Below are 22,272 nucleotides of genomic sequence, written 5' to 3'. Positions count from 1 at the left end.
TTTGGGCTTTGTGGCTGGTGGTGAGCCTGGGCACTGAACCAAAATAAAAAACTTCAATCCTGATAATATAAACTCTTCTTCTTCTGAGACCCCACCAGAAGAAGAGTTTATATTACCAGAAAAATTAGATGTTGATCCAGTTAATGTCACCTTAACAAGAAAACATAAGTTATGTCAGATCCTCAACCTAGTTATCTGATAATACACTCTACAAGTGAGAAGCTTATAGGAAAAAATGTCATCAATCTTTATTCACAAGGATTGGAAGGTTTGGCAGGTGACATCCTCATAGAGACCAGAAGTAACAAACATTCAGAAGAGCTTCTTTGAGCCACATGTATTGGGGGTATCCGGAAAGTTCACAGCTGTGAAAATTCATCATCAGGGTTTAATTAAATACTTTATCATTATAATAACATTCTGTAGTAACAGTATTTAAGGTGAGCTTGGAGTTCGTACAAAGAAAATAGTCAAAGTAGAACAATGAAATTAAATTTTTATTATTACAAAATAGTAGTCTTACATATAAAATTTGATAAAAATTTTAATATTACACCTAGAATAGTCAAATGTAAAACATTTTATTACGATACATACGAAACAATTTATTACATATAAAATATGATAAAAATGTTACTATTACACATAGAATAGTCAAAAATAAAATATTTTTTTATAATAAAAATTTAGTTATCACTAATACTATATATATAGTAAACAATATTAAAGCAGTAAATAGACAATTTAATAAGAAATGTTAGGAGCTATGCCTCTAATAAAATCTAGAATATTATTCAGATCATATCCATCGACAAGTTTTCTCACACGCACTGTCACGATATTTTTTCTTTGGCATTTGTGATTCATGTCCACTTACATATTGTTCAAACCACACTTTGTTTAGGCTTTGTTCTTTTTTTAAACAGTTTATAAATTTCCATATGTTTGTATGATGGAACGATACTTGTTCTTCATAACCTCTATGCCAAACTTGCACAGAGTTTTGTTTTTGGCAAACCTTCCAAAACAGTTTCATATAAATTCCACATTTATATGGCCACTCACACACTAATAAGACTTTTGTGGATTTATTGGATGATTGTTTTTTGCAGCAGCATGTTCGAGAGGCAATCAGAGAGGGTAATACTCTTGATCTGGTTATCAGCAGTGATCATTCTTGTATTAAGAATTTGCAGATAAAGGAACCACTAGGTGGCAGTGATCACAGTGTACTGATGAGGGATTTACTTAAAGATATAATTACCATCACTGGTAAAGGAAAGGGTTTTTGCTTCCGTAAAGATGAGTACAGTGGTCTCAGACAGTTTTTAAATTCTGTACAGTGGAATCAACTGATGATGTTACCAACAGTAAATTCTAAGTGGGAAGCATTCAAGGAATTAATCGTGGATGCTACTAAAAGTTTCATACCTATTAAGAAATATTGTTCAAGGTTTAGGCCTAAATGGTTATCAAATGAACTAATGACTTGTGACAGAGAAGAAAAATGCATGGGATGCATATAAATTATCAATCAACTCAGAAGCCTATGGCAGATATAAGCTAGTCTGTAATCAGGTCACAAAGGAGGTTAGGCAGGCGAAGGCAGACTACGAGAAATCTTTGGCAAAAGATGCTAAGAAAAACAGCAAGAATTTCTTTAGTTATATAAACTCTAAAAGGAAGGGGATGAATCTGATTGGTCCACTTGATATCAATGGTTCGACTGTTGATGATCCTGCTCAGATAGCAAAAAACTGAATGAGTATTTTGCATCTACATTCACACATGAGGAGTTAAGGTTTGAAAATGCCACAAGGTTATCAAATTGTAGCTGTGTGCTTAATTATTTTGTAATAACTGAGAGCAAAGTGGAGGAGAAATTTTTGAAGTTAAAAATAAGAAAGGCACCTGGGGTGGATGGGATCTATCCAGTTATATTAAAGAAGGCGGCAAAGCAACTAAGCAGACCCTTAGCCATAATTATGAGAGCATCCTTGGACTCAGGGGAGGTCCCCACGGATGGGAGATGTGCAGATGTATCCCCAATTCACAAAGGGGGATCAAAAGGTGACACAAGTAATTATAGACCTGTTAGTTTAACTTCTGTTCCAGGTAAATTAATGGAGGCACTGGTTAAAGAAGCACTGCAGGATCATTTAGACTTCAGCTATAGCTCGGACACAGCATGGTTTTGGTAAGGGGAAGTCTTGCCTGACCAATTTGATAGGATATTATGATGTGGTTACAAAGGAACTGGATGCAAAAAATAATTTTGATATCATATATTTGGATTTCAGGAAACTTTTGACACTGTTGTGCATGGAAGACTATTGTACAAATTGGAGCCGAGTGGTATTAAGGGTAAGTTGCTACAATGGATAAAAGGATGGTTGAGTGGGAGAAGACAGAGGGTGGTAATTAATGGGTGCTGCTCTTCGTGGGCTAATGTTATTGTGGAGTCCCACAGGGTTCTGTGTTGGGTCCTCTGTTGTTTTGTATATTTATCAATGATATTGATGAAGGTATATCAGGCTTAGTGTCGAAGTTTGCAGATGATACAAAGGTTGGCAGGCTTGTTAATGACAGTAATGGCAGTGTGCTACTGCAACAGGATCTAGATAATTTGGGCAGATGGGCTAAGATGTGGCAACAGAAGTTTAACCTTGACAAATGCAAAGTCCTGCATATTGGTAGAAGTAACCTTAGAGAAACGTACCAACTGTGTGGTACTACACTTAAGGTGGTAGAAAATGAAAAAGACCTGGGAGTAAGTGTGCAGTCAGATATGAAGTTTTCTGAGCAATGCAGACAGGCTGCCAGGGCAGGTCATGGGGTTTGTCAATGATATATAGGAATTTTGCTAGCAGAGAAAAGGAGGTGATTGTCCCTCTGTATAAGGAAATGGTCAGGACATGACTTGAGTATGCATACAGGTCTGGAGGCATCATTTTTGGAAGGATGTAGATTTGCTTGCATGTGTACAGAGAAGGGCAACAAGATTGGTGAGGGGAATGAAGGGATCCTCTTACCAAGAGAGAGGCTTAAGTTCTGCAAATTGCAGTGGCTGGAGACCAGGCACCTAGGTGGTGATTCGATTGAGGTGTATAAGGCCTTGTTGAGCACGCTGAATTTTGATGGGATCCTTCCACTTGTTCAGATTACAAACCTAAGGGGGCATAAATTCAAATTAAGAAAAGACAGATGTAGAATAGATGTGCGGAAATTTGACTTTAGCCAGCGGGTGGTTCATTGCTGGAACAAACTTCCATCTGTCGTTGTGGAAATTGATAGGTTAAATAAATTTAAGGAGGAACTGGACAGGCATTTGGAGGGAATGGTTGCGATTTTTTTTTTTTGGCTGATGCTGCATAAGCTCATACACTTGCTTTCTTGCATCACATGCCATTTCTACTACTATTACTATTTCATGTGGAAAATGTGGTCGCTTTCTTTGTGGATGTCCAATCCACGTATCTTCATAGTAGTCAAGAATTTCTTATGCTTCTGGAGGAAAAATCCCACTTTCACTTAAAAACTCAAATACATCTACTACTGCAATTGCTGACACAAAGCTATTGCAGATAACATATGCAGCTTTAATGTGAAATCTGCGTCAGTTTCGTATCATTGCTTCAGTCCATTTCTCCAAATTGTACGAAAAATACACTGAGTGAAAACGAAGAAACAACCTCAGTGTTTTGCATTCGGAAATTCCTTCTTACACGCACTAATCATTGCCTTTTCAAAATCGGTGGTTATCGATAATGGTGAAAGTGATGGCTCTAAATTCTTTAACTGTTGTAGAAGAGTTATGTAGGTACGTTCTGACTTGCCAGATAAATAGTGCATACACTAACGGCAAAGATACATTGTTTCAAACCACATATTGTGTATAACTGATGGTATAGCAGCAGAACGGTTTTAAAAGTTCCATCAGCGTACCGGTGGTCACTTTGTGCCAATAAATGGAGGTTGTGTTCTGTTGAAAAAAATTAATAACTCCTTCTCTTCTGGACTGGAATCCAAGTAATAACTGTTCTCCATTGTACGTTTTAGTATATTCTTCAGGAAACCGAATATCACTATGGTGAGTCGGAAGAGCTGGACCAGACGTATGTTGATTTCTAATATTTCGTATTGTTCTTTTAATATTGTTTACACGTGGAAGTTTTGGTGCTGCCCCTAGATTGCAATCACTAGTTATGTAATGCGGTGCATCATTTGTAGTTTTCCTACTTGTATGAATGATATCATAAACTTTCACTGCCTTCTACTTCTTCTGCGTCACCACAATGATTGTGTTCTATCTTCCATGTTCTAACAATTTTTTCATCAACTGTACTGACTCACACTTGACATTTTGTTTTTTGATACTTTTCACATTTTCAATGAGTCTTTTATTGAATCTGCTTGTCTTTAAAGAAGCAGTGACTGCCAATTATCAACTTCCTCTTTCCTTTTTCTGTCTGAATAAACTGGAGAGACATTTCAGATTGCTAATAAAGTAGGGACTGGAGCAAAATTAAGAAATGTCATATTTATATGTCCTCTTAGGTATACTACTTAGAAAATAGGATTATAATATCGGTGCAACTAATTATAGGTAAAAATTGTATTTTTTAAAGGATTACATACATTAACAGGTAATTGTTAGGCAGAACTCAAATTGCATGGAAATTACCTGCAAAGAATTATGCATCGATGGAATTGCAGGGAAAATTTTTGAGCATCCATTAACCCCTCAGTCGAATTGCGCGCAAGTACTGGTACTAAGATTATATTAAGGTGCTGAGATTTAACAAATGGTATATTTGATTATTTTGCAAAACATTTCACTCAACTTTTTACTGTGCATACTGTGGGAAATGGCCATTTCTACCTGCCGTATTTGTACTGTTAAAATCCCATGAAGATACCTTATATGATAAGAGGAGTGTGCAGAACTCCAACATTTTTATGAACAAAATGCAAAAATTCTTGTTTGCAAGTGACAGAAAAAATACTATTTTATAAAATAAATATATAAAATCGTTACATAAACAAACCCTGACAATGAATTTTCCTGGCAGTGAATTGTGTATGGTGAATTGTGGGCAGTGAACTTTCCGGGGTGAATTTTCCTAGCTCTTGTATTGGGGAATGCAGATCTTAGTTATTTCCCCCCACAAGAGACCGAATTCATCCCAAGATGTCATCACAGAATGGAATCTTCTCGAAGTGTCTGAAGAAGAAATCTGTTCTGCATTAGAATCTCAAAGAGTAAAAGCTGTGAAATGAATAATAGGGATGGGAATCTTGTTTCCATTGGAAACATCCTCCTTACATTTAATTCATCAAAGTCTCCTGAGATGAAGGCTGGTTATATTAACTGTCCAGTGTGTCCGTGTTTCAAATCCTTTAAGGTGCATGAAGTGCTAGAAATATGTGATACGTGCTCAACATGCTGCAAAGGACCACCATGAAATAACACCATGTTCAGCTACAAAATCCATCAGCATTAACTGCCAGGGAGAGCACCCTCCACACTCATAAGTATGCCAGAGGTGGAAGGAAGAAAAATAAATACAGAGACTTAAGGCAGAGATGAAGAAGGCAGAGATTATAAGGAAACAAAAAAAATCAGTGAAACCAGTAACCACCAACAAACCTTCACATGCTCAGAAGATGGCAGGGAGATGTTCCATCAGAACTCAAACTGAACCCATCTAAAGGATCATTTACTCCTATCACACACTATTAACTAAGCTTACAGAAACTTGCACAGAAGGACCAATCAGCTACCACTCCTATATCTGTACCTCCTAATGCTCCACTGGTTACAAAACAAAGCAAAGTGAAAAGCCCAAAAAAAAACTAAGTGCTACATGAAACATCAGAAAAAAATTCCTAGAACTCTTTTTAGAGGAAGAATTGGACATGGCACGCATCCATATTTCTCCAAAGAAGATAAATTGGATCTACCAAGCACAAATAATGGTTGAATTCCTGTGGTGTAATTGTTGTGGATTCTGGTGAAATACTGACTACATCAAGGCCCACCTGCAGAAGCATGAACCAGTTTGCATTTGCTTACAGAAGACATACCTGAAGGCAAATGAAACCCCTTCTTTGCAGTATATTACAATCACACTTAAGGATAGATCAGGAGATGGACCTGCAGAAGGAGGATTTGCTGTCCTTGTGGGTAACTAGATTCCAAAGTCTAGTTGCCCACAAGTTAGATACTTTGTTAGACACTCCAATACTATATACAGATTACAAGTCCTTAATCCACCAAAGCAGTTCAAAACAATTGCAACAACACTGGCAAGATCAGACTAACAACAACCTTCATATAATTAAACTAACACTGACCCTGGGCTACTAGCTTCCGATGCAACAGATACAAAGAAGTGACCTTTGCTTGATTGCGAATCAGGCGTACATATATGACTTGCTCTTACTTACTGAGAGGTGGAGACCCTTCTCAGTGCTAAAACCATCAAGTTCTGTTGTTATTGTTATTTTGGTTTTTTTTAGGAGCATTAGCAACTAAGGCCATATTGCTCCGTCATATGCGGTGGTCATTCCCTGACCTTTCCGCATCCTCCCTATTTGGTGGTGACAGGCTTGAACCCCGGTCTAATCAAGAAGCATGTGCTACGCACTGCTGCTCCTTCCCACACCTGGCTACGGAGGCACCATCAAGTTCTGCTTACTGTACATCACTTCATGGTGAACTGTCCAAGATTTACTAGAGAATGTCTAAGAGTGTTTCTAACAATAATGAATGCACAAAGCAACCTAATGCTCAAAACAATTTTAGATGACCAACCAAATATTAACAGCATTTTCTTTTTCCTTAATTGGATATTTCCAAAACATATAAAATTAATATTATACCATGTATGGAGAAGCTACATGATTACAAAGCGGAATCTTGGCTTCCTTCTAAACCACATCAAGAAAAGTGAAAAATGTTGAAATATGAAACTCAAGTGGCTAGGTGCTTTATAGCTCAAACCACTCTTGTGCCAGTTGCTCTCATTTGAAAAATTTGCTGTACAAGAACTACAGCAGAATCTCATTAACAAACCACCATCAGAAATTCAAATTTCAGTTGTTGTTTTTTTTTTTTTTTTTTTTTAGTATGTGAGTAGTTGGTACTGGCAGCTAAAATTTACATAAAAGTATTAGTTGATATGATCCATAAGTGTGAAAAATTCAGATGTTTATATTCAGTAATTCAGTACATGGTCCACAGATTGACATGCATTTGTTAATTGAAGCCACACATTGCCTGACAAGAGACCAGTACCCTTGAAACTCTCACAAGTTGCCCTCAGTGCCTCTTTATTCAGAAGAGAGTAGTTAGTTTAATCAATCAATTCTCCCCCCCCCCCACAATTTACTCCACTCCCTTATCATACTTTCAGTACTCTTTTTTGTAGTAGCAATATCACCATCTATCTTAGCAGACACCACAAATTCTCCAAAATTTTTTTTTTAATTAACAAATCAAATTAGCCAATGCATTTAATTACTTTTTTGTAATTTTTCAGTTTAAAAAAAAATGGCAGATTTGCATTTTGATGATGCCATTTGGTTAAAAGATAAGATATGTTGACTTATGGATAATGGTGTTTTCTCCAATGTAGAGCACATGGCCCAAACCTTGACATTCAACGTTTGGCTGCTGTCACTGGAGGGACAAAAGCCTTCTCAAAGATAAAGTGAACACAACTGCATTTATTTGAAAAATCTTGCTCTACAAGAACTACAGTAGATCTCATTAATTTTCAGGTTTTGTAATAATAAGGTTTACCAGACATGTCAAGAACTTCATTGGTACATATATCTTAACTTTAACTTATTTTTAACAATAATAGGAATAATGTTTTGTTTAGATTTTTTTTTTATTTGTAAGAGAAGCCATGAGGAAAAACACATAATTGAAATGAAAATACTTAATTAGTGTCACATAAATTAGTGTAAACAGAATCACAGTATTAATATTAAGGAAACATGAAAGCCACTTAACTTTTAATAAATTGATTTAATTTAAATTAAGATTCCAATTTCATTTGCACAGTTCATCTTATATGCATTCTTAACTGCAGTACACTCTAATAAATGTAACAGATTTTCATTATCAGTGTTACTGCAAGCTAAGAGTGTTTTCAATGCAATTTGGAGATCATTTTTAGAAAGCAGTATGGGTGCATTTTAACTTACACTTTCATCACTTATAAGGAAACCGTTTTTCTTGGTGGTCAGCAGCTGTTCTGGTGTTGGCATTACATTGCTGAAGTATTAACAAGATCATCCACCTTAAACTTCTCAGATTTTCCAACAGCATTCATATGCCCCAGAGAAACATACCAACTGTGTTGTACTACACTAAGGGTGAAAATGAAAAAGACCTGGGAGTAATTGTGCAGTTAGATATGAAGTTTCCTGAGCAGTGCAAACAGGCTGACAGAGCAGGTCATGGAGCCTTGTCAATGATATACAGGAATTTTGCTATTAGGAAAAAGGAGGTGATTATCCCTTTGTATAAGGCAATGGTCAGGCCACGCCTTGAGTACTGCTTACAGGGCTGGAGGCCTCATTTTAGGAAGGATGTAGAATTGCTTGAGCAAGTACAGAGAAGGGCTACAAGTTTGGTGAGGGGAACGAAGGGGTCCTTTTACCAAGAAAGGCTTAATTTCTGCAAATTGCAGTGTCTAGAGACTAGGCACCTGCGAGGTGATCTGATTGAGGTGTATAAGGCCTTGAATGGGATGAACGGGCTCAATTCTGATGGGATTCTTCCTCTTGCTCAGATTGTGAACCTGAGGTGACATAAATTCAAATTGAGGAAAGACTTGTAGAATAGATGTGTGGAAATTTGCCTTTAGCCAGTGGATAGTTGATTGCAGGAACAAACTTCCATCTGTCATTGTGGAAGTTGATAGCTTAAATAAATTCAAGAAGGAACTGGACAAACCTTTAGAGGAAATGAATGTGTGAAATGAGGTTTTTTTTTTTTGGCTAATGCTACATAAGCTTGCTTTCTTGCATCACATGCTTCTACTACTACTATATTAGTATTAACATTAGTAAAGGCACATGATGCAAGAAAGCAAGCTTATATAGCATCAGCCAAAAAAAAAAAAAAAAAAAATCTAATTTCACCCATCCACTCTCTCCAAATGTTTGTCTAGTTCTGCCTTGAATCTATTTAAGCTATCAACTTCTACGACAGAAGTTTGTTCCACCAATCAAACGCCAGCAGGCATTTGATTGGTGGAACAAACTGGTGCTACACTCCTTTCAGGGAGTGTGCTACTTATTTAAAAGTATATTAATGAGTGACAGTGTTCCTGGTTTGAGATTAGGAGAGGTAAAAGAAAGAGAATAGCTTCTGTGTTTTGCTTGAATTTGTAATATTAGTTATTTTACAAGTTAACTAATAAGCCAACAGAAAACCAATTTTTCTAGAGGGAATGAGTTCTGTTATTATAATGTACATCAAGTCTGTCAGACAAGTGATGCTATAAGATTGATTCTTGGCGACCCCGGGTGCCAAGCAAATTTGAGGTCAAGCAATATTTCTGCGATCTGTAGAGTGCTCTTCAAAAGCGACTAAAGTTATTTTTAAGTTCCTGCTTTTCTCTTAGCAATCTTATTTTTAAAACCATTCTATATTTGAAAAGCCACAAGTTAGAACACAGAAAGGACACCCATCTTTCTTCATTTATCCATATATTTCAAGTTCACTAACCAACTAACACTTTAACCTCTGCTCCTGCCTTCTTGTGGCGGGCCCAGAAATCTAGGAGAAAAGTCCTCTTGCCAAGTGCTAAAAGGAGCAAACATGGCAAACACAGACCACCAGAATATTGAGAACGATAATTCAGAGAGACAAAAGACTGATCGGATGGAGCAACCTTGCCCATCATTCTTAATGATAAGCCTATGAGTAAATTGTCTCCCTTTGTCATACAGAAACATCTGGAGGGTATTGCAGGATCTCCCAAGATGGTGAAGAGACTACAACCGGGAGACCTACTAATAGAAACCACAAACCAAAGACATTCTGGAAAGCTTTTACAACTAACAAGCTTTGCTGGCTTTCCTGTAAAAATATCTCCTCATGCAACCCTAAATTTATCTGAGGGTGTCATATCTAGTTGGGATTTATTAAATGTCACCTAGGAAGAAATAACCCAAGAACTGCAGGAACAGAACGTAATTGAAGCAAAAAGAATAATGATCAAAAAAGATAATCAACTGGTACCTACCACAAATATTATTCTTACTTTCAGTACGCCAAACTTACTCTCCCCTGTAAAAGCAGGTTATTTATTTTGTTGCATTCGCCCTTACATTCCCAACCCTTTAAGATGTTATGAATGCCAAACGTTTGACCGTTCTCAAACTATATGTAGAGGAATCTCTGTTTGTCCCAACTGTGCATCCTCAAACCACATACAAAATGACTGTACAGCTACAAAAATGACATATCCAAATTTCAAAGGTGACCATCCTGCATATTCCAAGACATGAAAAGTGGAAAACCGAGAAAAAAATAGTAAAATACAAGGTTGAGAACAAAGTCAGTTACCAAGAAGCAAGAAAAATAGTCACACCAACTATAAACCAAAATATTACCTATGCAAATGCTGTAAAAAAATATCAAGCAGTCTCCATTCAAACTGATGTCACAGTTCCTACTAATAAATCAATTTCTGATTGAGCTAGAAATGTCCTCTCTGACCTACAACCAAGTGTACGCAAGCAACGATCTAAGACCTCAGACCAAGCAAACAATACCAGTGGCATCTCCTTCTCCAGTGATTGCTACCACATCCCATATTACAAACTCAAATATAATGAAAAATATTCAGGACACAACCATGGACACAGATGGCACATCTATACAGGAAGATCCTATTTTAGAAATCCATGCTGAAGAAGAAGAAATGGACACTTGTCTGCCAGTTTTCCTAAAAAAAGACAAACAAAAATTGGAATATCATAAACCAGTCACCTAATGGAAGACTGGTTTATTAGGTAAAAAAAAACAGAAAAAAAGTAGTCAGAATCAGCGCCATCAACTAAACACAAATAATGCCTTGTATTTTAAAATGGAACCACAGAGGCTTTCGTTGCAATTCAGACGATATCCAAGATCTAATTAATCATTATTCTCCAGTTGCCCTTTGTCTTCAGGAAACTTACCTAACCTCGCAAATTTCTCATTCGATAAAGAACTATTGCCTTTATCAAAGAGATCGAAATACAGCTAATGCTGTATTTTAATAGTGTCCATGGTGGTGTGGCGACCCTAGTAAATTTAAAGACCCCAATTAAACATATACCACTTCAAACGGAAATAGAAGCTGTTGCTGTTTGTATAACTCTTCATATTGCAATAACACTAGTCTCAATCTACCTACTGCCAAACCATATTTACTCGTTAAAAGATCTTGAAGACCTCTTCATACACTTTTTTTTTTTTTTTTTATGTGAACCCCAAACACGAGAGGTATTAGAACCTGTAGTACGTAGTACCGTGCTTGGGTTGGAGGTTGGGAAGACGAATGTTGACATTGGACTTGAACTTCTGTAGATTGTAATTTTCAGGAAATACGTATGAAGGAAGGTTGTTCCAGAAAACAGCAGTTGAATGAATAAATGAGGAAGATGAAAAGTTGGTTCTGTGAGTTTGAAGTTGGACAGTAAATGGATGTTGGCTGGTGGCGGCACGTGTTCGGACTGTTTTGAAAGAGAGCAGGAATTATAAAAGACAATTCAGAAGAACAGTGCCCATGGAAGTATCTGTAGAAGATACATGCAACAGAAACAGTACATCTATGAGAAAGCGAGTGGAGAGACTCTGTTAGAGATGAATCATTAATTAACCTAACTGCCCTCTTCTGAATGGAATCAAGAAGCCTAAGAGAGGTTTTGGGGCCACCACCCCAGATGTGGGAACAATATTCCATGGCAGGGCAGATTTGCAATTTATACAGAGTGAGCAGCTGCTTGGAAGAAAAGTAACGTCGAGAGCGAAAGAGAAAACCAAAGTTTTTTAGATGCAGAGGAAGCAATATTTGTAATGTGCTTGTGCCAAGAGAGATTAGAAGTCAGGGTAATCCCCAAAAGAGATATATCATTTTGCCTAGAAATCAGAGTGTCACTAAAGATAAGCATAGGAGCAGAAGAATCCTTTTTGCGAGATATAAGACAAGACTGAGTTTTAGAAGGGTTGAAATAAACTAAGTTGTCTTTGCCCCACTGGAGAATTACCCGAAGATCAGCATTTAAGGAATTGGTAGCAGATTTTCGAGAAGTTGAAGCTGATTGATCAGGACAAGGTTTCTCAAAATGGAAAGTGGATTGCAATGTGCTATCATCGGCAAAACTATGGATAGGATTTCCAGTCAATGGAAGAAGGTCATTAATGTACAAGAGGAAAAGAGTGGGAGAAAGAACTGAACCTTGGGGGACACCAGCATTAGTGGAGAAGTTAAAGACAGAGAGCCATCTACCATCACCCTCAGTGAGCGATCAGAGAGAAAACTGGATAACCAATTACTAAAAAAAGTTGGCGAACCATAGGATGGAAGCTTGTTTAGAAGACTTTTATGCCAAACACGATCAAAAGCCTTTGAGATGTCAAGAGCAACTACTTGTGTTTCACCGAACCTTTCCATTGAATTAGTCCATAAATGGGTAACATAAGCCAGAATATCACCAGTGGATCGACACTGACGGAATCCATACTGGCGATCGTTGATCAGACAGAAGGTTTCTAGGTAGTTTAAGAGTTGGCGGTTAATTGATTTCTCCATTACTTTAGAAAGAGCAGAAGTAATTGCAATGGGACGATAATTTGATGGGAGGGATTTGTCACCCTTTTTAGGAACTGGCTGGATATGAGCAAATTTTCAAGCAGAAGGAAAAACACCTTTGGAATAAGAAAGTGAAAAAAGGCGGCAAAGAATAGGAGTAAGTTCAGGAGCACAGGTTTTGAGAACAAGTGGAGAAATACCATCAGGACCTGGAGCTTTCTTAGCATTAAGATTCATCAAAATCCTTCTGATATCCTTTTGACAGAAGACCACAGGAGGCATTGAATGGAGCGTGTTGGGAATGGTGGGAGGTGTTTTACCAAGATCATTAATACGTGAGCTGGAAGAAAAATGGGATGCTAGCAGGTCAGCTTTATCCTTGGCTGAAGTGACAACAGAACCATCTGGTTTGGACAGAGGTGGGAGCAGAGATGGGCAAAAGTTGCGGCCAATAGCTTTAGCAAGAGACCAGAATGCTCGGCTACCATTAGGGCAAGAAGCAAGTTTTCTACTCTTAGCCTGTTCAAACTCTAGTTTGGACTGATTAATAACTGCTTTACAATTGTTGCGAGCTTTGGTGTAGGCAGAAAATGAAAGTGAAGAATTAGAAACAAGCCAATTACGATATGCAACATTCTTCTTTTGAACAGCCTTAGCACATTTATTGGAAAACCAAGGTTTAGTTAAAGGACGAGATTTTAAGGTGGAGCGTAGGATAAAGGATTCTATTCCTGCAAGAATAATTTCACTGACACGATCTGAGCAAACGTTGACGTCAGAAGTTTTGAAACAGTAATCCGACCATGGAAAAGAAGAAAAGAAGTCTTGCAGGTCATCCCATTTTGCATTCTTGTAATGCCAGACAACACGAGGTTGGGAATAGCCATGAGATAAAGGTTCCATTGGAGAAGACACAATCACCACGTTGTAATCTGAAGTGCCTAAAGGACCTGTCACTTTGACCGTGTTCTTAGAAGGATTGTTTGTGAGAAAAAGATCAAGTGTATTGGCTGTATGATTAGGATTGTCCGGTATTCTTGTAGGTAAATGAACAATCTGTGCTAGGTCATTAGTAATTGCAAAAGCCTCAGCAGCTCGACCTGCTGGGTCGGTGTGACTAGAAAACGGAAGCCAGCTGGAGTTGTGAACATTAAAATCACCAAGGAAAATTACCTCACTGTTAGGAAAGTTTGACTGGAGAAAGTCAAGTTGCAAAGAGAGGAAGTCAAAGAGCTCCAAGTGATTAGTGGAGTTGGGAGAATGGTAGAGACAACAGATGAATTTGACACAATGAGGTAGAGAGATTTTAAGCCAGAGAAGATCAAAGACTTGCCTCCACCTCTCTGTATATTAGGGGACTTTAATGGGCACCACTCCATATGGGGCCGCTACTAAATTAGATAAACGGGGTCAACTAATTGAAAGCTTTTTAGAGGCACTAAGTCTCACCATACTCAATACTGGTGCACCCACACGCATACAACTGGACACATCTCAGCAATAGATCTCTCAATTTTTGCTCCAGTACTGGTTCTGACCATAGAGTGGTACGTAATAAATAATCCCATGAGCAGTGACCATTTTCCAATAATATGCAACTTCTTGATAGCACAGATTCCTTCAACTCAACCCTGCAGAAAATGGAAATTTGTCCGAGCAAATTGGGAAAAATTTCAGTCATCAGTCGCCCTTGATGAGGAAAAAATCCACCTCCAGCCTATTGATAATGTGACAAATTACATCATGTTGCATCTTTTAAATGTAGCTAAAGACACACTACCACTATCAAATCCCCTGGGCCGAAATCATTATAATTATTGGTGGAATGAGGATTGCACCAAAGCAAAGAAAGCCAAAAATAAAGCCTGGAATTTATTTTGGCAATGTCTGACCACAACCAATCTCATTAATTATAAGAAATTAAAGGTAAAAGCACATTTCATACAAAGGCAAGCCAAGAAAGAATCCTGGACCCGTTTTGCATCAAACATTAACAAAACACTGACACCAAAATAATACGGGGAAAAAATTAGAGCTTTCTGGTAAGTTTCCTACCGTACCTTCTCCAATCCTCTCCTGCAATGGGCGAGCTCTATCTAGTCCTTTAGATATCGCAAATGCTTTAGGCAACACTTTTGCTGAAATTTCATTGGCATCTGCTTATACTACATCATTCCAAAGAATTAAAAACACTGCAGAACAGCATTCTATTAACTTTCAAACTGCCCTTCTTCTGCCATACAACAAACCTCTGAAATATTCTGAACTCTTGCATGCTATTGGAACAGCCCATAATGGTGCTGCTGAACCAGATATCTGTTATGTCATGCTATAACATCTTGATGACAAATTTTTTGCCTCCTCCTGGTCTTTTACAACCTTATTTTTCTAGTAAATGTTTATCCAGCTTCTTCCTAAGGCGCCTCCGTAGCCAGGTGGGAAGGAGCAGCAGCAGTGCATAGCACACGCTTCTTGATTAGACCGGGGTTTGAGCCCATCACCACCAAATACGGAGGATGCGGAAAGGTCTGGGAATGACCACTGCATATCCCTGAACAACATGGCCTTAGTTGCTAATGCTCCTAAAAATCAAATAACAACAATATCCAGCTTCTTGGCATCATTCTACTGTTTTTGTAATGCCTTTGTTAAACACAAACATCTAGTAATAGTTTCAATAGATATAGAGAAGGCTTTTGACACCACCTGGCAGTATGGCATGTTTAGAGATCTTTATTCTCTTGGTCTGCAAGGCAGCCTTTCTATATTTGTAAAGAATTTTCTACATACTAGATTGTTTCAAGTTCGATACCAGCATGCCCTTTCTGCAACATTCATTAAGGAAGAAGGTGTTCCACAGGGATCGGTACTGAGTGCCACTCCTTTTGCTCTAAGAATAGATTCTATCACTAAACAACTTCCAAATACTGTTGAGATTTATGCAGATGACCTTTCCATCTCCTGTCATTCCTAAAACATGAGATCTATTGAACGACAGCTTCAGATATCACTAAATAAAATACAGCAATAGGCCAGCATCAGCAACTATTGGCAGTGTTAGGTGGGTCGGAAAACTGCTAGCTTGGGGGGAGACAAAGACGAATATATTAACAGTAGCCACTGGCAGAGGTGAAAGAGATTCTTGCACTGCTTCTATTGGAATGAGCAGAAGCCTGTAAAACAAGATGCAGAATATTTCAGAGACTGCCGTGAGTCATTGCGGTACAAGTAAACACATGGGTTGTGTTAGGGTAGCTAAGAATAGAAATAGGTGCATGTATACTTGCGTGTACACCAATGCTAGGAGTTTAGTAAATAAATTTGATGAATTTGAGGTATTGCTCAAAACATCAAAGGCAGATATTGTTGGGATATCAGAGACGTGGTGTCACACAGATATAAGGAATGCAGAACTGGAATTTGGGGAGTACAACGTCTACAGAAAGGATAGACAGGATAGGAAGGGTGGAAGGGTTATGCTATTAGTTAAGAAATACATAAAATCCAAGGAAGTGAAGCCAGTCGACATCGCTGGACAGTGCAGTGTCGAGTCAGTTTGGTGTGACATAAGCATTGGGAGATCAAAATTGAGAGTAGGAGTATGCTATAGGCCTAATGACTCTGATGAGTATAATAAGATACTGTACAGGGAAATAGAGTGGGCCAGTAAATCAGAGAGTCTTATAATGGGAGATTTTAATTTCCCAGATATTGACTGGAATTTGGGGGCTGGTCACTCACACACTAGCAAGGCTTTTGTGGATTTATTGGATGATTGTTTTCTACATCAGCATGTTCAGGAGGCAACTAGAGGGAAGAATACTCTTGATTTGATTATCAGCAGTGATTCTTCATGCATTAAGAATCTGCAGATAAATGAACCACTAGGTGGCAGTGATCACAGTGTGCTGAAGTGGGATTTACTCAAAGAGGTAACTACCATTAGGGGTAAAGGGAAGGGTTATTGCTTTCGTAAAGTCCACTACGATGGACTGAGACAGTATTTAAATTCTATAAAGTGGGACCAACTGATGATGTTACCAACAGCAAATGCAAAATGGGAAGCATTCAAAGAACTTATCTTGGAAGCTACTAGTCTATACATACCAACCAAGAAATATTGTTCAAGGTTTAGGCCTAAATGGGTGTCAGATGAACTGATGAGGCATATGGCAGAGAAGAAACATGCATGGGATACATACAAATTAACACATGACACAGAAGCCTATGATAGATACAAGTTGATCTGTAACCAAGTTACAAAGGAGGTTAGGCAGGCGAAGGCAGATCACGAGAAATCTTTGGCAAGGGATGCAAAGAAAAACAGCAAAGAGTTCTTTACTTATGTAAACTCTAGAAGGAAGGGGATGAATGAGATTGGTCCACTTGATATCGATGGGTCAACTGTTGATGATCCTGCTCAGGTAGCTAACAAACTAAATGAATATTTTGCATTGACATTCACACATGAGGAGTTATTTAGCGAGGGGAAAGCCAGAGGTGTATTCTCAGTTATTACAAGATTCTCTAGCAGTAAGCTAGAGAATCTTGTAATAACTGAGAGTAAAGTGGAGGAGAAATTGTTGAAGATAAACACAAGAAAGGCACCTGGGGTGGATGGGATCTATCCAGTTATATTAAAGGAGGCAGCAAAGGAAGTAAGCAAACCCCTAGCCATAATTATGAGAGCTTCTTTGGACTCAGGGGAGGTACCCATAGACTGGAGATGTGCAAATGTAACCCCAATTCACAAAGGAGGATCAATGGCTGACACAAGTAATTATAGACCTGTTAGTTTAACTTCTGTTCCAGGTAAATTAATGGAGGCACTGGTTAAAGAAGCACTGCAGGATCATTTAGACTTCAGCTATAGCTTGGACACAGCATGGTTTTGGTAAGGGGAAGTCTTGCCTGACCAATTTGATTGGATACTATGATGCAGTCACAAAGGAACTGGATGCAGGGAATAACTTTGATATTATATACTTGGATCTTAGAAAGGCTTTTGATACTGTTCCACATGGAAGACTGCTGCACAAATTGGAGCAGTGTGGCATTGGAGGCAAATTGCTGCTGTGGATAAAAGTGTGGCTGAGGGGGAGAAGACAGAGTGGTAATCAGTGGACACTGCTCGTCGTGGACTAATGTTATTAGTGGAGTCCCTCAGGGCTCAGTGTTGGGTCCATTATTGTTTTCTGTATTCATAAATGATATTGATGAGGGTATATCAAGCTTAATGTCGAAGTTTGCAGACGATACAAAGGTAGGCAGGGTTGTCAAGGACACTACTGACACTATGCTTCTGCAACAGGATCTAGAAAGGTTGAGCAGATGGGTTGAGAGGTGGCAAATGAAGTTTAACATTGACAAATGTAAAGTACTACACATGGGAAACAGCAACCCCAAAGCAATGTATCAACTCTGTGGTACTACACTGACAGTGGTAGAGAATGAAAGGGACCTGGGGGTGGTTGTGCAGGCAAATATGAAGTTCTCTGAGCAGTGCAGACGGGCTGCAAGAGTAGCTCATGGTGTATTGTCAATGATATATAGGAATTTTTCTAGCAGGGATAAGGAGGTGATTATTCCCTTGTATAAGGCAATGGTCAGGCCACACCTAGAGTACTGTATACAGGTCTGGAGGCCTCATTTCAAGAAGGATGTAGAGCTGCTGGAACGAGTACAGAGAAGGGCAACAAGATTAGTGAATGGAACAAAGGGGTGCTCTTATGAAGAAAGGCTTAAGTTTTGCAAATTACAGTGTTTGGAGACTAGGCACCAGCGAGGTGATCTGATAGAGGTGTATAAAGCCTTGAATGATTTGAGCATGCTCAATGCTGATGGGATTCTTCCTCTCGCTCAGAATAATCACCTGAGAGGGCATAAATTCAAATTGAGGAAAGACAGATGTGGGATAGACGTGCGGAAATTTGCCTTTAGCCAGCGGGTGGTTGGTTGGTGGAACAGACTTCCATCCCTTGTCGTGGAAGTTGATAGCCTAAATAAGTTTAAGGCTCAGCTGGACAGATATTTTGAACAAACAGAGGGGGTGAAGTGGAAGTGGTTTTTTTTTTTTTTTTTTGGCTGATGCTGCATAAGCTTGGTTTCTTGCATCAAATGCCTCTACTAATGCTAATGCTATTGACTCTCACAGCAGAAAACAGTTGCTATCCATTTTTGTAGACAATGCAAGTTTCATCCGGAACCTGAACTTCAAATCTCTAGTATCTCCATCCCAGTCACTAATAACATCACATTTCTAGGATTAATCCTGGACAATAAGTTAAATTTCTTAGAGCACATTAAAAAGGTACGAAATGCTTGTCTAAAAAAAATAAACATACTGAGAGCACTATCTGCCCTAACATGGTGTGCACCAAGGATTGCACTTGGTACATTCAGAACATCGCCAGCACATAGCCTTTACCTTGATGCTCATGAGCCCCCCACTGCCTTTATGTAGGAAATCACTATTGCTGAAGTACGCTGTCAAGATACAAAGATGTACCTAGCATAATAAAACCAGCCGGTCTTCGCCTTTTTGAACTAATGCAGGTTTGAAATGTTTCCATCCATTCTGTACAACAGGTAGCAACTTGTATTCAACCATCATAGGTTCCACATCCTATACCGACTTGTGGCACTTACCTCTGTCAGTGGGGAAAGAATATTTTGCTAGCATAAAATATCAGACAACTTCATGGCATTCATACTGAAAAATATATTGATTTTTTCCCCATATATACACAGATGGCTCTAAATCCAATTCAAACGTTGGAGCAGCTGCAGTGTTTTCGAATACAATTGTATTAGCATCCTTTCCATCTGAATTCAGTATCTTTTCAGCTGAATTATTTGCAATTAAACTAGTTTTAAAAAATCTCTGTTCTGACCATTCCTTAAAATCTAATTTGCACCAATTCCCTCAGCTCAATCACGGTTTTGTGTAATTCCTTAGATAAAGTTCACCCTGTCATAAATGAAATTAGAAGATTATTACTGAAGATTGAAGAATGCCACCAACTGGTTACCTTTTGTTGGATTCCAGTACACTGGTATTTTGGGCAATGAACTTGCTGATAAAGCCGCAAAATATCCAACGACCTTAGATTTAGCCAATATCCGTGCTCCAGCATCACACTAAGCACTAGTAATTACAACTGAAAGCCAAATGTCCTGTTCTGCAATTTTTTTTTAAATTCATAACTAAAATTCCTAGTCATTGTTACTATCTATATAAAATCTGCTATGTACATATACTCGATTATTTTATGTCAATTCCTTTGTATTTTTACTTGCCCCTAGCCATGTGCTGTGATGGGCTTGCTGTATTTGCAATAAATGAATATTTATTTATTAATTATTCATGCTGCATGCCTATCAGAATGAACAGCACTCTGGCATTTTCAAACTCTCGCAGTTTAAACAAGATCTGAAAATCTGGCACTCCAGTGTCTGTACATCAAGGCAAGAAGTAGTAGTACTTTTAAGAGCAAGAATAGGTCATACTCACCTGACCCACATTCATTTAGGAGATGATCCACAACAGTGTCCACATTGTTATATAAATCTGACTGTTAAACACATTCTCATTGACTGTCCCTATTATGAACAAGACAGAATTTCAACCCTGCAATCACTGGTTAACCAACCAATAACTATAGAGAATCTGATTGGTGACAAGGTCAATATTTCTGAATTTTTCCACTTCCTCAAGCAAACTGGAATTTAATCTTTTCTGATTAAGGACTTTTCAGACTGTATGAGACTTTCTCTTTTCCTTTTTATAATTAACGAGTTTATAGCCAAAGTAGCTTATGCACCATGAAACCCCCACAACAACAAGATGATTCTTGGCTGATTTTTTTTTTTTTTTTAAGTGGATAAAAACTTAAACAGCTTATTCAATATAGTGGATTCTTATTTACTGTTTTAAATGAATGAAGTAAGTTAATCATGGCATATGTATATTAACAATTTTTATTTATTTTAATCAACACTTCTGTTATCTGATATCCACCACCTGGATTAAATTACAAGAATTAAATTCAATTTCAGTAATGTTTTTTTCCAAATAATTCTTTTTTTAAAATTATTCTTAGGTTATTTTACTTATCAGTGCATAAAAAATGTAAGGTGTCTAATATTAAGTATTTTTTAAGTATTATAAATATTTGTTCTCTTTCAGGCAAACAAACCACTTGCAGCAGGTAGCACAATATTTGTAGAAAAGCCATATGCCTCTGTTCTTCTGCCTGGTCATTATCCTAGCCATTGTCACAATTGCTATAGCAAGCCTAAAGCAGCTCTTCCGTAAGTAGCAATTATCATATTGATATAAAATCATATAAATTCTGTCTATTATTCACAAAGGAAATAGTCTTGGTATTGGAGAAATGCTGCAAGGGTGGAATCTTATAGTATCAGCCAGAAAGGGGAGGGAAAAAAAAAAGAAAGAAAAAGAAAACATCCACCAATTCCTTCTAATAGAATGTTAAGAATTTGTTAACAAATACAGGTTGCTGAGAAAAACTGTTCCTCACGAGCATTTAGCAATCTCTTCAGTGAATTAGCATTAGCATTAGCAGAGGCATATGATGCAAGAAAGCAAGCTTATTCAGCATCAGCCAAAAAAAAAAAAAAAAAAAAAAACACCACTCCCATTTCACCCTTCCGTTCGTTCGAAATACCTGTCCAGTTGAGCTTTAAATTTGTTTTGGCTATCAACTTCAACAACAAGTGATGGAAGTCGGTTCCACCAACCAACCACCCGCTGGCCAAAGGCAAATTTCCGCACATCTATCCGACATCCGTCCTTCCTCAATTTGAATTTATGCCCTCTGAGGTGATTATTCTGAGCAAGATGAAGAATCCCATTGGCATTGAGCATGCTCAAACCATTCAAAGCCTTATACACCTCTATCAGATCACCTCGCCGGTGCCTAGTCTCCAGACTCTGTAATTTGCAAAACTTAAGCCTTTCTTCGTAAGAGCAACCCTTTGTTCCATTCACTAATCTTGTTGCCCTTCTCTGTACCCGTTCCAGCAGCTCTACATCCTTCTTGAAATGAGGCCTCCAGACCTGTATACAGTACTCAAGATGTGGCCTAACCATTGCCTTATACAAGGGAATAATCACCTCCTTATCCCTGCTAGAAAAATTCCTGTATATCATTGACAAGACACCATGAGCTACTCTTGCAGCTCGTCTGCACTGCTCAGAGAACTTCATATCTGCCTGCACAATTACCCCCAGGTCCTTTTCATTCTCCACCACTGTCAGTGTAGTACCGCAGAGTTGATACATTGCTCTGGGGTTACTGTTTCCCATATGTAGTACTTTACATTTGTCAATGTTAAACTTCATTTGCCACCTCTCAGCCCATCTGTTCAACCTTTCCAGATCCTGTTGCAGCAGCATAGCGTCAGTAGTGTCCTTAACAACCCT

At 38.2% G+C, this 22,272-nt stretch overlaps 1 protein-coding gene across 1 annotated transcript in view; it reads left to right on the top strand.

The window, feature by feature from the left end:
* Window positions 1-22,272, top strand: part of LOC150077478 (protein-lysine N-methyltransferase SMYD4-like) — a 336,848-nt gene that overhangs the window by 109,067 nt on the left and 205,509 nt on the right. Inside the window, exon 8 of the mRNA XM_090385914.1 lies at window positions 21,013-21,137. Coding sequence (XP_090242040.1) covers window positions 21,013-21,137 — 125 coding nt within the window. The remainder of the gene's footprint in view (window positions 1-21,012; window positions 21,138-22,272) is intronic.

Source organism: Mastigoproctus giganteus, chromosome 12, assembly GCF_048544385.1.
Source record: "Mastigoproctus giganteus isolate SK-2022 chromosome 12, ASM4854438v1, whole genome shotgun sequence".
Classification (NCBI taxonomy): domain Eukaryota; kingdom Metazoa; phylum Arthropoda; class Arachnida; order Uropygi; family Thelyphonidae; genus Mastigoproctus; species Mastigoproctus giganteus.
The sequence above is the reverse complement of the archived record's forward strand: the minus strand, read 5'-3'. Positions and strand labels throughout refer to the sequence as shown.